The sequence below is a fragment of the Somniosus microcephalus genome, chromosome 6 (assembly GCF_052327205.1).
Source record: "Somniosus microcephalus isolate GS21.2 chromosome 6, FLI_Smic_1.0, whole genome shotgun sequence".
NCBI lineage: Eukaryota > Metazoa > Chordata > Chondrichthyes > Squaliformes > Somniosidae > Somniosus > Somniosus microcephalus.
In genome coordinates this window covers 174757737-174771336 of record NC_140992.1, presented here as the reverse complement: position 1 = coordinate 174771336, position 13600 = coordinate 174757737, and the positions used below count along the sequence as shown (strand labels likewise).

The following is a 13600-nucleotide window of genomic DNA, read 5'->3' as shown; positions in this document are numbered from 1 at the left end:
AAGGGTAAAGTAGTCGATGTAATATATTTGGATTTTCAAAAGGCCTTTGATTAGGTACCGCATAGTAGACTCATGACTAGGGTCAGAGCATGTGGAGTCAGGGGACAAGTAGCAGCATAGATAGCAAGCTGGATACAAAACAGAAAACAGAGTAGGGGTTTAGGGCTGCTACTCAAACTGGCAAAAGGTGTGAAGTGGCATTCCACAGGGATCAGCGCCGGGACCACTGCTGCTCACAATTTACATTAACGATTTGGACTCGGGAATCAGAAGTACAATTTCTAAATTTGTAAACAACACTAAATTGGAGGTATAATTAATACAAAGGAAGAATGCGGCAAAATGCAAGAAGACATTAATAAACTTGCAGAATGGGTGTTTAATTGGCAAATGAATTTCAATATAGATAAGTGTGAGGTGGTGCATTTTGGTAGGAAGAATAACGAGGCCATATACTGCTTGGATAATAAGAGACTAAATGGGTTAGAGGAGCAAAGGGATCTGGGGGTACAGATACACAAATCACTAAAAGTAGAGACACAGGTTACTAAAGCCATAAAAAAGCAAGCAAAGCACTGGGGTTCATTTCTAGAGGGATAGAATTGAAAAGCAGGGAAGTTGTGTTAAACTTGTATAGAATCTTGGTTAGACCACACTTCTGTGCGCAGTTCTGGTCTCCATATTATAAAAAGGATATAGAGACATTGGTGAAGTTGCAAAAAAGATTCACAAGGATGATACCAGAATTGAGAGGTAATAACCATCAAGAAAGACTGAATGGGCTGGGGCTCTTTTCTCCAGAAAAGAGAAGGCTGAGGGATGACCTGCCAGAGGTCTTTAAGATAATGACAGGGTTAGATAGGGTTGATGTGGAGCAAATGTTTCCACTTGTGGAGGCGACCAAACCTAGAGGCCAGAAATATAAGATAGTCACTAATTAATCCAAAAGGGAATTCATGAGTGGTGAGAATGTGGAACTCACTACCACATGGAGTAGTTGAAGCCAGATAAGCACATGAGGGAGAAAGGAATAGAAGGGAATGCTGATAGGGTGAGATGAAGAGGGGTTGGAGGAGGCTGGTGTGGATCGAATGGCCTGTTTCTGTGTTGTAGACTCAATGTAACTTGATATTTGGTTAGAATTAAGGAGCAGAGCTGTAAGATTCCATGATTCTTGGAACTGTATGCTTTGAGGATTCTTACCTCCCGGTCAATGAGGTAGACGCCGTGATTCCTGGCATAACTGACTGTGCCGGGGACAGATACCACTCTGACACCACTGAATCCTTCCCAGCTAATATCTAGAAAAAGAACCGCAACATTTATAGGCCATTAACATAACATATCGTTGGTCCAGCAATCAAGATCAAATGTATTTCATCAAACGTATGCGGCACTGTGACGAGGTTCCTGTCTCGAACAGATAGGATGCAGCAGCCATCATAGGGTATGGCACTAAGCCAAACCGCCTGGTGGGTTTTAGGTCTTTAAGCCAGTTGTGTGCTGAGTTAGATGACCTCGGACAGGGCAGTAGATGTGAATTACTGGCCTTTGCATCCTTTGTGGGGTGGGGGGGGCACTCTGGGTGGAGGGGGATTCCTCTGTTACTTAGGATCATCGAGTCATACAGCACAGGAGTAGGCCATTCGGCCCATCGTGCCTGTGCCAGCTCTCCTGCCAGTGGAAACAGTTTCTCCCTGTCCATTCTATCAAAACCTCTCATAATTTTGAACACCTCTATTAAATCTCACTTTAACCTTCTGTACTCTAAGGAGAACAATCCCAGCTTCTCCAGATAACTGAAACCTGTCATCCCTAGGACCATTCTAGTAAATCTCCTCTGCACCCTCTCCAAGGCCTTGACATCCTTTCTAAAGTGTGGTGTCCAGAACTGAACACAATACTCCAGTACTGGGGCCTAGCCAGTGATTTCTAAAGGTTTAACATAACTTCCTTACTTGTGTACCTCTTTTCTGAGGTAAGAGCAGGTGGGTTGGAGGCGTGGGGGGAAGTGAAAGTTGAAAAAATGTGAACCCCGACCCCAACCCGCCTACTTTCACCTTTCTCTCGGACAGGACCCGCTGCCAGGAGACGGGTTGGCAACTTAAATATTATAATCAGGCCTGAAGCCTCTACTTTAACCTGCTTTGCAGGTTTTACTGCAGGTGGCCAGGGATCTCGGGGCTCGGGATACCCGGTGGCTGCAACGAGGCGGTCTCAGCCTTGGGGAGCAATGCTTGTGGGCCGGGAGGAGCTGGAGAGCGTCCTCCTGTCCTCCCAAACTCCCCCACCATCTGCCTGGCCCTCCCCGGGGTCGGGGATCTGACCCCTCCAGGGATTGGACCCCCCCCCCAGGGATTGGACCCCCCCCCCGCCACCCCTGGGGATCACGACTCCAATCGGACCCCCCAGGGGATCGGACCCCCCCACTCCACAACATCCTGGGCCCAGCACTTACCTGTTGCTGCGGCCTCCTTCTCTGAGTTCCCTGCACGACTGGAAACCAGTCTGTCAATCAGGCTGACTTCCTGACGTCGCACGCACGCTGTGGAGTTCCACAGCGTGCTGGGAAAGGGTTTCCTATCGTCTCCCAGGTCCCCCTGCACCGTGCGGGTGGGACCCGGGAAAATCCAGCCCTATGCCTCTATTTATAAAGCCAATGATCCCGTATGCCTTTTTAACATCTTTATTGACATGTCCTGCCACATTCAAAGCTTTGTGTATGTCTCTCTGTTCCTGCACCCCCTTTATAATTGTACCATTTAGTTTATACTGCCTCTCGTCATTTTTCCTTCTAAAATTACATAGGATTACATAGGCTATATGGCACAGAAACAGACCATTCGGCCCAACCAGTTTATGCTCCACTTGAGCCTCCTCCCGTCTTTCCTCATCTAACTCTATCAGCATAACCCTCTATTCCCTTCTCCCTCATATGCTTGTCTAGCCTTCCCTTAAATCCATCTGTACTATTCGCTTCAACCACTCCCTGTGGTAGCAAGTTCCACATTCTCACCACTCTTTGGGTAAAGAGGTTTCTTCTGAATTCCCTACTGGATTTCTTGGTGACTATCTATATATATAAATCGGTACATCTGTCTGTCTGTCTGTCTGTCATTCTGTCTGTCATCGCCTGTGCGTCTGTCGGGCTATGCGCTCGAAAGTTACAGGGCGTACCTACGCGTGCGTTACCTCCAAAGAAAGCTTACGCTTCCGAGACGGTTTTAAGCGTATTTACATTTCGGCCGGGCTAAAATCGCGCCCGCGGTATCTGAAAAACCTTAACATTCCACTCATTAGCATCTCATTATCCGCTCATTAGCGGCAGAGTGACCTCGAGCTCGACCAATCGTACGCCGGGTTGCTGGCGTGTGCCGCCGGGCCGATCGGTGCGTGTGTGGCCGGGCCTTATCGTTCTGAACCGAGGTGAGTCGCCGCCATCTTGATTCCAAACTTTTCCTTTCTTTTTCCCGCTTTCTGCGTCTTTAAAAAAAACGTTGCTTTTAAAACACATAATGGGCCAGAAATTCCAGAACGGGGCTTGCAGCGCGTGCAAGCCCCGTATTTGCACTTACCCCGCGCTCCTGCCAATCAGCTCCAGGGACGCCTGCACTTCCAGAAACTGAAACAAGAATCCCGGGCAGCGTATGACGTCACGCCGCCCAGGAGTGCAGCCAGCGCGGACCCAGGAGCGTGCAGTGTAAGTGAGACACGCCCCTTGAGGTCTCAGTTTCACTGGACACGCCCCCAATGTTTCTGTCAAGCTGCTTTGCTTTTTTACATGCAAAGCAGCAGTTTAAATAGGTTTTTGGAAGTTTTTTCAAGATTTTGGTAACTTTTATAAAATTTTTAAAATGTTTACATTATTTTGAGTAATCTGAAGTAGTTTTAAAGAGAATTAAAGCAATTTAAAGACTTTTAAAAGCCCTAAAAGAATTTTTTTAATTCCATTTATTTATTTAGCAATGTCGTCGTCATACGTGTCTTCACACTGTTCCCTTTGGGGAACTGTATGAAGTGGTGGAAGGATTTATGGTCGTGATTAACGCTCATTCCGTGACCGTAACCATCTTTGAACCAGCCATTAGGGCGGTTAGTCCTATGGCGGGAGGGTTTTACGGGCTCCCACAAGCTATACAAGGAGGGGGGGCCACCCACACCCACGGACGCAAATATCCCACTGGATGTCAACCCAGAATTTAGAGCCGGAGCTCCGACTCCACTTGCCGGGACTGTCTGGAGCGGGGTTCGAAACCCTACCCAGATCTGGCCCAGCGGCGGGGATCCTACCGCTATGACAAACGCCCAATCCGATTAGCAACGTGAAATGGCAGCATAGGGCTCCAGTCACGGGGAGGGAAAAGGCGCAGGAAACGTATGGGTGTCACCTTTTGTGCGGAGTGGGCCTTTTGCGTAGCAGTAAGCATCCCCTCCGCTGGGCCAGAAGGAGTAGGGTTTTGAACCCCACTCCAGACAGTCCCGGCAAGTGGAGTCGGAGCTCCAACTTTAAATTCTGGGTGGACATCCAGCGGGATACTTGCGTCCGTGGGTGTTGGTGGCCCCCCCCCCCCCCCCCTCAGATGGGTTGTGGGAGCCCGTAAAACCCTCCCGCCATAGGACTAACCACCCTAATGGCTGGTTCAAAGATGGTTACGGTCACGGAATGAGCGTTAATCACGGCCATAAATCCTTCCACCACTTCATACAGTTCCCCAAAGGGAACGGTGTGAGGATACGTCCGATGATGACCTCTTGCGCAATGCACCTCCTTGGACCCTCAGTCGCAGATGCGAGGGGGCAAGTCGTGCAAGTGTTAAATTTTTTATTTTATTGACATGTAAAATGTTGGCCCAATAATTCCCTTCCAAATGCGCTAGTACGGTCGGGGTACTTACGCATCTGGCCGGATGAAATGCCGGTTTTCAGCATGCACAGTGCATGTGGGGAAAACCGGCATTTCCTGTCCTCTGAACGAAGGGGTTCAGGGGCAGAACGCGTGCGACTGCACATGCAGCGCGTGCGCAGTATAATTCGCCGCTTTCATTAATGCTTTCAGTGAGGTCCAGTCATTACAACTTACACATGAAAAAAGCATGGGTACAGTTGCTACAGAGGCTGCGGAGGAAGATATTTCTTATCGTGGAGCTTCTGAAAGTATGTATGTCTGTATATATTCCTTTGCGTGTAATGTATATATTCCTTTACTTATGTGTATGAATGTATTATTTAATTATGACTTTCAGAGAAAGTAACTTATTGGAAAATCATAATTAAAAACATACATTCATAGTAAAGGAATATAAAACATACATACATATACGTAAAGGAATATATGTGGACATACATACATAACTCATTCTCACATTCCATTCACACAGCCACAAATGCTCCTTCTACCTACCGTTCTGAAAACCCTTTAAAAAAAAATTTAACTTTAAAACTTACTTAAAATTTCTTAAAATAACTTCCCTCCCTTTCCCAAACAAAAATATTGCATTTCAAAAGCTCCACGATAAAATATATCTTCCTCCGCAGCCAATGAACCACTTTACACTTGCTTTTTTTCAGTGTAAGTTCTGAGGACTTACCCTCACGGATTTCATGAACGAAATCCACGAAGTTCACTGCGCAAGCGCTGCCTGTGCAGTCGCACGCGCTCGAGGTCTGGAAATGCCGGCGTTCCCCGCATGCGCTGTTCCTGCTGAACGCCGGCATTTCCAACGGCCAGAAGCGTGAGTACACCGAGCGCACTCACGCTTCTGGCCTGGAATTTCTGGCCCAATGTTTTAAAAAAAAATGATTTAGAAACGAATTAACTTATCTAATCTCATTAATTTTCCTACCTTTCCCCGTTTTTCCAGGTAGGCCTCGAAGCCTCGGCTTCTCCTTCGCACCCACGCCCGAGCTAGGCACCTCCCGGCCCCACTCGAAGGCTGGAGGGCCGAGCCTCAGCCCAGCGCCGCTAGGGTGCGCGCGCAGCAGGAGCTGAGACGCGGCGTCCCTCTCTGTCTCGGCCGGGGGGCGGGGCTTGCTGAGCGTCAAGCGTCACCGTGGCAACCGGCCCCCCAGCCGTCTCGCACAGCCGCAATCGGCGGTCTTCACCGCGGAGGGGGGGGGGGGGGGCGCGACCCTCGGGGGGGGGGGGGGCGCGACCCTCGGGGGGGGGGGGGCCGCCAAGCGTCACCCTGGCAAGCGGCCCCCCCGGCCGTCTCGCACAGCCGCAATCGGCGGTCTTCACCTCGGGGGGGGGGGGGGGGGGGGCGCGACCCTCTGCGGGGGGCCGCGACCCTCTACGGGGGCCGCGACCCTCGCGGGGCCGCGACCCCTCGGGGGGGGGGGGGGCCGCGACCCTCGGGGGGGGCAAACCCCGCCCCTCCCTCCCTCCCTCCCCCCCCCCGCGCCCCCCCTCCCCCCCTCCCTCCCCCACACCCCCCCTCCCCCCTCCCCCTCCGCCCCCTCCCCCTTCCCTTCCCCCCCGCCTCCCCGCCCTCCCTTCCCCCCCCGTCCTCCCTCCCCCCCCGCCCTCCCTCCCCCCCGCGCCCCCCCCGCCCTCCCTCCCCCCACCCCCCCAGTCGCTCTCTCTCTCTCTCTTCCAACAACAACATGCCCTCGAAACAGCCTCGGCACCGCCGGGCACTTCAGCTAGTTTTATATTGATGGCTTCTAGTTTTGCTCTTCCTCACAGTGGAAACACTCTCTCTGTATCCACTCTATCAAAACCTTTCATAATATTAAAGACCTCTATTAGGTCACCCCTCAGCCTTCTCTTTTCAAGAGAAAACAGACCCACAGCCTGTTCATCCTTTCCTGATATTTATACCCTCACATTTCTGGTATCGTCCTTGTAAATCTTCTCTGAACCCTCTCCAGTGCCTCTATATCCTTTTTATAATATGGCAACCAGAATTGTACGCAGTACTCCAAGTGTGGTCTAACCAAGGTTCGATACAAGTTTAGCATAACTACCCTACTTTTCAATTCTATCCCTCTAGAAATAAACCCTAGTGCTTAGTTTACTTTTTTTATGGCCTTGTTAAACTGCGTCACTACTTTTAGCGATTTGTGTATTTGTACTCCGAGATACCTTTGCTCTTCTACCCCATTTAGATTCTTATTATCCAAGTAATTTGTGACCTCCTTATCTTTCTTACCAAAATGTAATACCTCACATTTATCTGTGTTGAACTTCATTTGCCAATTATATGCCCATTTTGCAAGTTTATTAATGTCTTCCTGTAATTTGTTGCAGTCCTCCTCAGTATTGACTATCCCCTCCAATTTGGTGTCATCTGCAAAATTAGAAATGGTGTTTTTGATTCCAAAGTCTAAATCGTTAATATAAATTGTGAACAACAGTGGTTCCAACACTGATCCGTGTGGGACCCCACCTTCTGCCACTGTGAATAGCTACCCTTTACCCCTACTCTCTGCTTTCTGTCTTGAATCCCTTCACGCTTCTGTTTACATTTATATAGAACTCTGACGAGTTAGGTTCTGCCTGTGTTACCCAAGTTGAATTTTTTAATTTACAATATTTCTGTAATAGCATTTTTTCTCCATAATAAGCCAGCTTTCTGGAATTAGTCTCAACAATTGTGATTAGATTAGAGGTATTAATTCAGTGGGTGGATTGTCATGTACAATCAAGCATTTCATGCCTTTGTGAGAAGATGGCACCCTTGTAACATCTGAAATTCTAGGGGCTGGATTTTGTCAATGGGAAGCTTTTGGAGGCGGGACTGCTGCTTGCCGGCTTTCAATCCCGCCTACATCAGCTTCTGGCCAACCAGCGGGATTTTCCCGATTGACCTTGTTAAGCCTGTCCAGCGGGCTCAGCAGGCCAATTAGGGGGAAGTCAGTGACAGAGCATGTCTGACGTGCCATCTGTCAAGATTTCTTGAAAGAAGAAATGTCAGCGTTTGACAGCTCTGTGAAGCTGTGAAACACTGACATTCTGTGTAGTTTGATGAGTCCTTGTGTTCAGGACTCATCAAACCTTTCAACTTTGCAGAAATCACCTGGCTGTTTGTTCAGAGGATTGTCATGTACAATCAAGCATTTCATGCCTTTGTGAGAAGATAGCACCCTTGTAACATCTGAAAGTCTAGGGGCTGGATTTTGTCAATGGGAAGCTTTTGGAGGCGGGACTGCTGCTTGTGTTCAGGACTCATCAAACCTTTCAACATTGCAGAAATCGCCTGGCTGTTGCTTCGGAGGATCCAACAGCCAGTCTGTGAAATCTACAATGAAGATGTCGGGACTCCGGGCTGTAGGTAGAAACAAAGGTAAGTGAACATTTTATAACACTTAACACTCACCTTACGTACTTACTGTTAGATCCGTGGTTTAGTGGATAAATAATTACACGGATGCTGTACATAACAAATAACAGGTCTTTACTGGAGGAGGGCAATCTCTAGACTGGAGTACAGAGGCATGCGCACAGCTTATATACCGGTGTGGTTACTGCCGGTACTACAGTGTACAGGAGCTGTAAAAAGTAGTTCTGACTTAAAGCACATACACTACAATTCCTCCCTTTTTAGATTAATAATACCCCCTTAATATTCAAATAACAATTACATTTTTACATGTACATTCAATAACAAAAGTCCATTTATAGATTCAGTCTTTGGGGCAGCTTCCTGACCCTTTCGGGATAGCGCCTTTCCGGAGGTTCTTGTTCTTGGTGCAGAGGCGATTCTGACCCCCTTTCATCGGGTAGTTCATCGGGTTCCACTGCTACTGGGTCTGAAGTAGATACTACCGGTATGTCGGGTTCATCCCCAGGTACTCGAGACATGGGGTTGACGCATTCCTGTGATGCTAAGATCTGATCGACGTGGCGTCTCACACTTACCACTCCACACTTGCACCCATCACTCGCCTCTACATCTCATTTTCAGACCCCTCCAACCCCCACAACCTCCTTCTCGTTTCCTACACCCCAGCAGGGTTCTCCGAGGTCGGGAATCCTGCACCTCGGAGCTAAAAATAGGGATAATCCTATTTTCTGCCGGTTAACTACCTGTTAACAGGCAGTTAATAGGCTTTAATCCCTTTGCCGCCTCGATGAGACGGGACCCGGGGCAGGACGGCTTCCCGCCTCCTGACAAGAGGGTACAGAGGCAGGTTGTGGGCGGGTTTGCCACCCGCCCCCAAATCCTGCAACTTTACTGGCAGTCCCGCCTCCATACCCGCCTCCTCGGGGCTGACAAAATCCAGCCCTAGGTATCGTCCCATACCATCTGCAGAGCAGGGGCCATATCTAAGGCTTTGTGGGAACCTCCAGTGCCCACAACAGGCAGGTGTTTTACTCAGTATCGTGACTTTGATTGACAACTCAGTATACCTAACCCTGCATCTCACAGATTTAAGGCAGGAGGCGGACAAGTCTCTCTCACTCAGATATACGGGGATGAACTGTGCTCTGGCAGACAGTGACAGGAAGTTACCAGCATTTTTAAAAAGGCTCAAACAGTTTAGTATAGCTTAGCTACAGAAGTCAGACGTGTTTATTGAGTTGCATTTTTACTATTTTATTTATAATCAAGCAATCTAATTGATCTCACTGTGCAAACAGTATGCTGTTCATTCATGTATATGTTATATAAAATAAACCAGTCACTGGTCTGAAGATGTGCATCATCTTGTTAAGAATGTTTCAATATGCGTTTGTAGTACGGAGACAGAACTGGACACTGTACTCCAAGTGTGGTCTAACCAATGTTCTATATAAATGTAACATTCCCTCCCTGCTTTTCTATTCCTCTAGATATGAACCTCAGTACTCTGCACTCTTTATGGCCTCATCAACTTGCGATGCTATTTCTAGATTTATGTATCTGTATTCCGAGATCTCTCTGCTCTTCTAACTCACTTAATTTCATACCTTCCAAGGATTAAGTGGCCTCCTTATTCCTCCTACCAAAATGACCAACCCCATACTTTGCTATATTGAATTCCATTCACTATTTATCCACTTCAAGTTTAATAACTTAAGATCTCAATCATGATTTCACCATCTCCTCTTGGACAGCAGGTACTGGTAATGGAGGATGGCTGCACCAGAGCCTCCAGGAGTGGAGGAGGTGTGGGCTGGTGCTTGGGGTGGGGATCCCCTATTGGTACACAGCCGACAGAGTGGTCTGCACCCATGGGGTCTACCCACCTTTCTCCCGCCACATTCCTGGGCCACGGGAGCCTTCTTCTCTTTGCCAGATTTTCCATGCTTCCCTCCATCTCTGCTATTGCGCTGTAACCATTTACACCTCCTCCAGACCCATCTTTTGTTTCTTTACTTGTCCCATTATCGCCCCTTTTGCCTCGCACCATCATCCCTTTTGTCATTTAATCTCTCCTGTCTTCCACCCTATCACAGACCTTCCCTTCTGTTCTTCACCCCCTTCCCCTTTCCCTGCCTCTGTACTTGCTTAAAACCTGTTAAATCTCTACTTTTTTCCAGTTCTGACAAAAGGTCATTGACCTGAAACGTTAACTCTTGTTTCTCTCTCCACAGATGCTGCCTGACCTGCTGAGTATTTCCAGCAGTTTCTGTTTCTATTTCAGATTTCCAGTAGCTGCAGTACTTTGTTTTTGTTCAAACGTCTGATTGGTCTGTTCAACTCTTCAACTCTTCCACGGACCGCTCTAAAACCAGTGTGGTTTTTGAGCAGACATCCACAATCTGGCTGTATTTTCTGCTGCTGTAAAATACTCTATTCATGAATAAACCTGTTTGGCAATTCAATCTGATACGCTGAGCGTGACTGATATTAAACATCCTCTGGAGTGACATGGGTGCTAGTAGGAATCCTGCACCAGACCAGAGACAATAAATTGATCTACTGTTTGCGCATTGTGTATTATCCCGGGTTACATTGTGCATTAGGTCATCCCTTGGATCATGAGGTGTGAGCGTGCTTACCTAAAGGCGGTGATATTTGTGTTAGGTGTGAGAAAACATAAAAGCCACCATCCCCAAAGAAGAATCGACCAAGCCTCCTGGCCAGAGATAGCAGACATTCTGCAATACGCAGACTGCAAAGGTGGGAGAAGATGGATTACAGACCTGAGCTAAACCACCAAGGTCATGTCCTGCACACTTTTGCTGCTCACTTCTCCAAGGTTTCATGCAACCTTACAATCCTTTCACTGCTTAGCATGCATGGCACACATGAAGGCTGCAACTTACATCTGGAACTGTTGTCACACTTAAATCTTAACAGGGCTTCACCAAACAAATCCTTCTAACATGTTTTAGCTGCATGATATGTGTCCAGTTACTAACAAACAGGATGGAGGGGTGCAGGTCCGTCCCCATTTGGACTCCTTAAACTTACAAAATCTCAAGACTACTTCTCTATTTGTAAGGCAAGATGTCACATAATAAAAGGGCGAAGACCAGAAATGGGGCAGTGCTCAGAAATGACAGGTTTGTGACTCCCTGGACATGCTTGCCCCTGTAAGCACCAAGGGAGTACAGGCAGGTGAACCTTGAGTTCCTCCCAAGCTTGGAGCTAGCACTATCTTACTCCAGTTATGTCTTGTCCCCCTACTCACTCGATGACGCAATGGCATACACAGAAGCTCAAAAACATCACACAAAGTATATTATGCAAGTTCTATGTAAAGATGTCTCTCGGACCACATATGTTCCTCTTTGGCTATTGTAGGCCTGGAAGAGCAGGATATGCTAACAATGCCAGAGGCCCCAGGCAGGTCAGCAGCTCACAGCACCCTGTGCCACTCTCACCAACATTCAAGCAGCAGTACAGCCATACATACCCTAGGTGTCACCGTGGCTCAGTGGTGGCACACTTGCCTCTGAGGCAGAAGGTTGTGGATTCAAGCCTCAGTCCAGAGACCTCAGTACAAAAATCCAGGTTGACACTCCAGTGCAGCACTGAGGGAGTGCTACACTGTCAGATGAGACGTTAAACCGAGGCCCTAGCTGCCCTCTCAGGTGGATGTAAAAGATCCTGTGGCACTATTTGAAGAAGAGCAGGTGAGTTCTCCCCAGTGTCCTGGCCAATATTTATCCCTCAACCAACATCACTAAAACTGATTATCTGGTTATTATCTCAGTGCTGTTTGTGGGATCTTGTTGTATGCAAGTTGGCTGCCGTGTTTCCAAATTACAACAGTGACTATACTTCAAAAGTACTTAATTGGCTGTAAAAAAAAGCACTTTTGGACATCCTGAGGTTGTGAAAGGTGTGATATAAATGCAAGTTCTTTCTTTATAGGATGGAGATAGTGAGGCTGAGAAGATAGCACCTGGTAAGTCACAGTTGTAAGAATGGACAGGTCAAGGAAGATTCGAGCAAGAGCACATGAAGATATGGTGTACATATAATTTTAAATTACGATGCCTGGCAATAAAACAGTTAAAACTAAAGTGTTGAAATAACCTGTGATTCGCTTAGCTATTGCAGTCCTAGGCAATGTCTTTAAAAGAAGTTAATAAGACTGCTTTGTTAAGATAAGCTGCTCATGGTCAACCAGCCATAGCTTAGTCAGTGTAACTCTGGACAATGTCCTGTCTCTTAAAGAATTTAGCCTTTTGAGATAAGCTGCTCATGGCTGATCAGCCGTGTCCCCCCTCCAGTCTAAACTCATCAAGCTGACAATAACTAATCAACCTTATCTTCCCTGACCTGGTTATCTTGGAAAAACAACTTCACATTTTGAGGCTCCAGGTGCAAGGGTCAGGCTAGTACCGATTACAAGGCCAGTGTAAATACAGGTGATTGTAAGAGGTCAGCAGCAGGGGAGAAGAGAATACCGGTCAGGATACAATTCGACTCAAGAGGGAACGGGGTAATATCGTTCTGTTCTTATGACCATCAGTTGGACACTGTAATCAACATTCCCGTTAAGCTGAGCGGCCCCGCGCAGCCCGGGACCGGCTTTTCAAATGGGAGATTTTGTGTGAAATTTTGAATGGGCCGTGCAGCCCTTTAAAGGGGCTGCACACCCAAAACAAATGAGGGGAAGCATTAATTGTAATTGTCCTAATTTCTGCTTGGTTTGATCACCTCAATAAAGAATTAACGTCACCATCCATAAAGTGTCAGGGTCAGATTTATTACACAGTGCGCTGGTGAGGATGAGCCAGAGCAGGAGCCTACCAGTCATATGAATGTCATCAGGCAGCAGGTTCCTCCTTCTCCTCCTCTGTTATTTTCTGGCCCTTAATTGGCCAAAATTATTGTTCTGTCTCAATAATTTTCATTAACTTCAGAGACACTTTTCAAAAACTTTTACTTCAGATTCTGCTCTCTCTCGGAAAGGGCATATGCAAATTGCTGGAGACATTTAACCTTAAGCTTGATCAATGTTTCTTGAGACATGTTTGCAAGCAATGCATCTTTGTCTTTCAGTCTATTGATGTTGCTGTTTGCAAGATGAATACACAAGATCCCTCGTCTAACTCCGAGACAAATCTCCCAGTTAAAAAGCTGCTGAGTTAGCAGAAAGTGTGGAAGGCGATAAACAGGGCTGACATGAATTCTCCTTCTAACAGGAGGCCAGTCAGGCATCCCTCGAAGGTGCCAAGATGGACTACATCGGGACTTTGGAGACAGCCAAACCATCA

General features: G+C 47.5%; 1 protein-coding gene across 1 annotated transcript in view; it reads right to left on the bottom strand.

The window, feature by feature from the left end:
* The window catches only part of fcsk (fucose kinase), a 163830-nt gene that overhangs the window by 86526 nt on the left and 63704 nt on the right, over positions 1–13600 (bottom strand). Inside the window, exon 4 of the mRNA XM_085990959.1 lies at positions 1204–1301. Within this exon, the coding sequence (XP_085847085.1) occupies positions 1204–1301 (98 nt within the window). The remainder of the gene's footprint in view (positions 1–1203; positions 1302–13600) is intronic.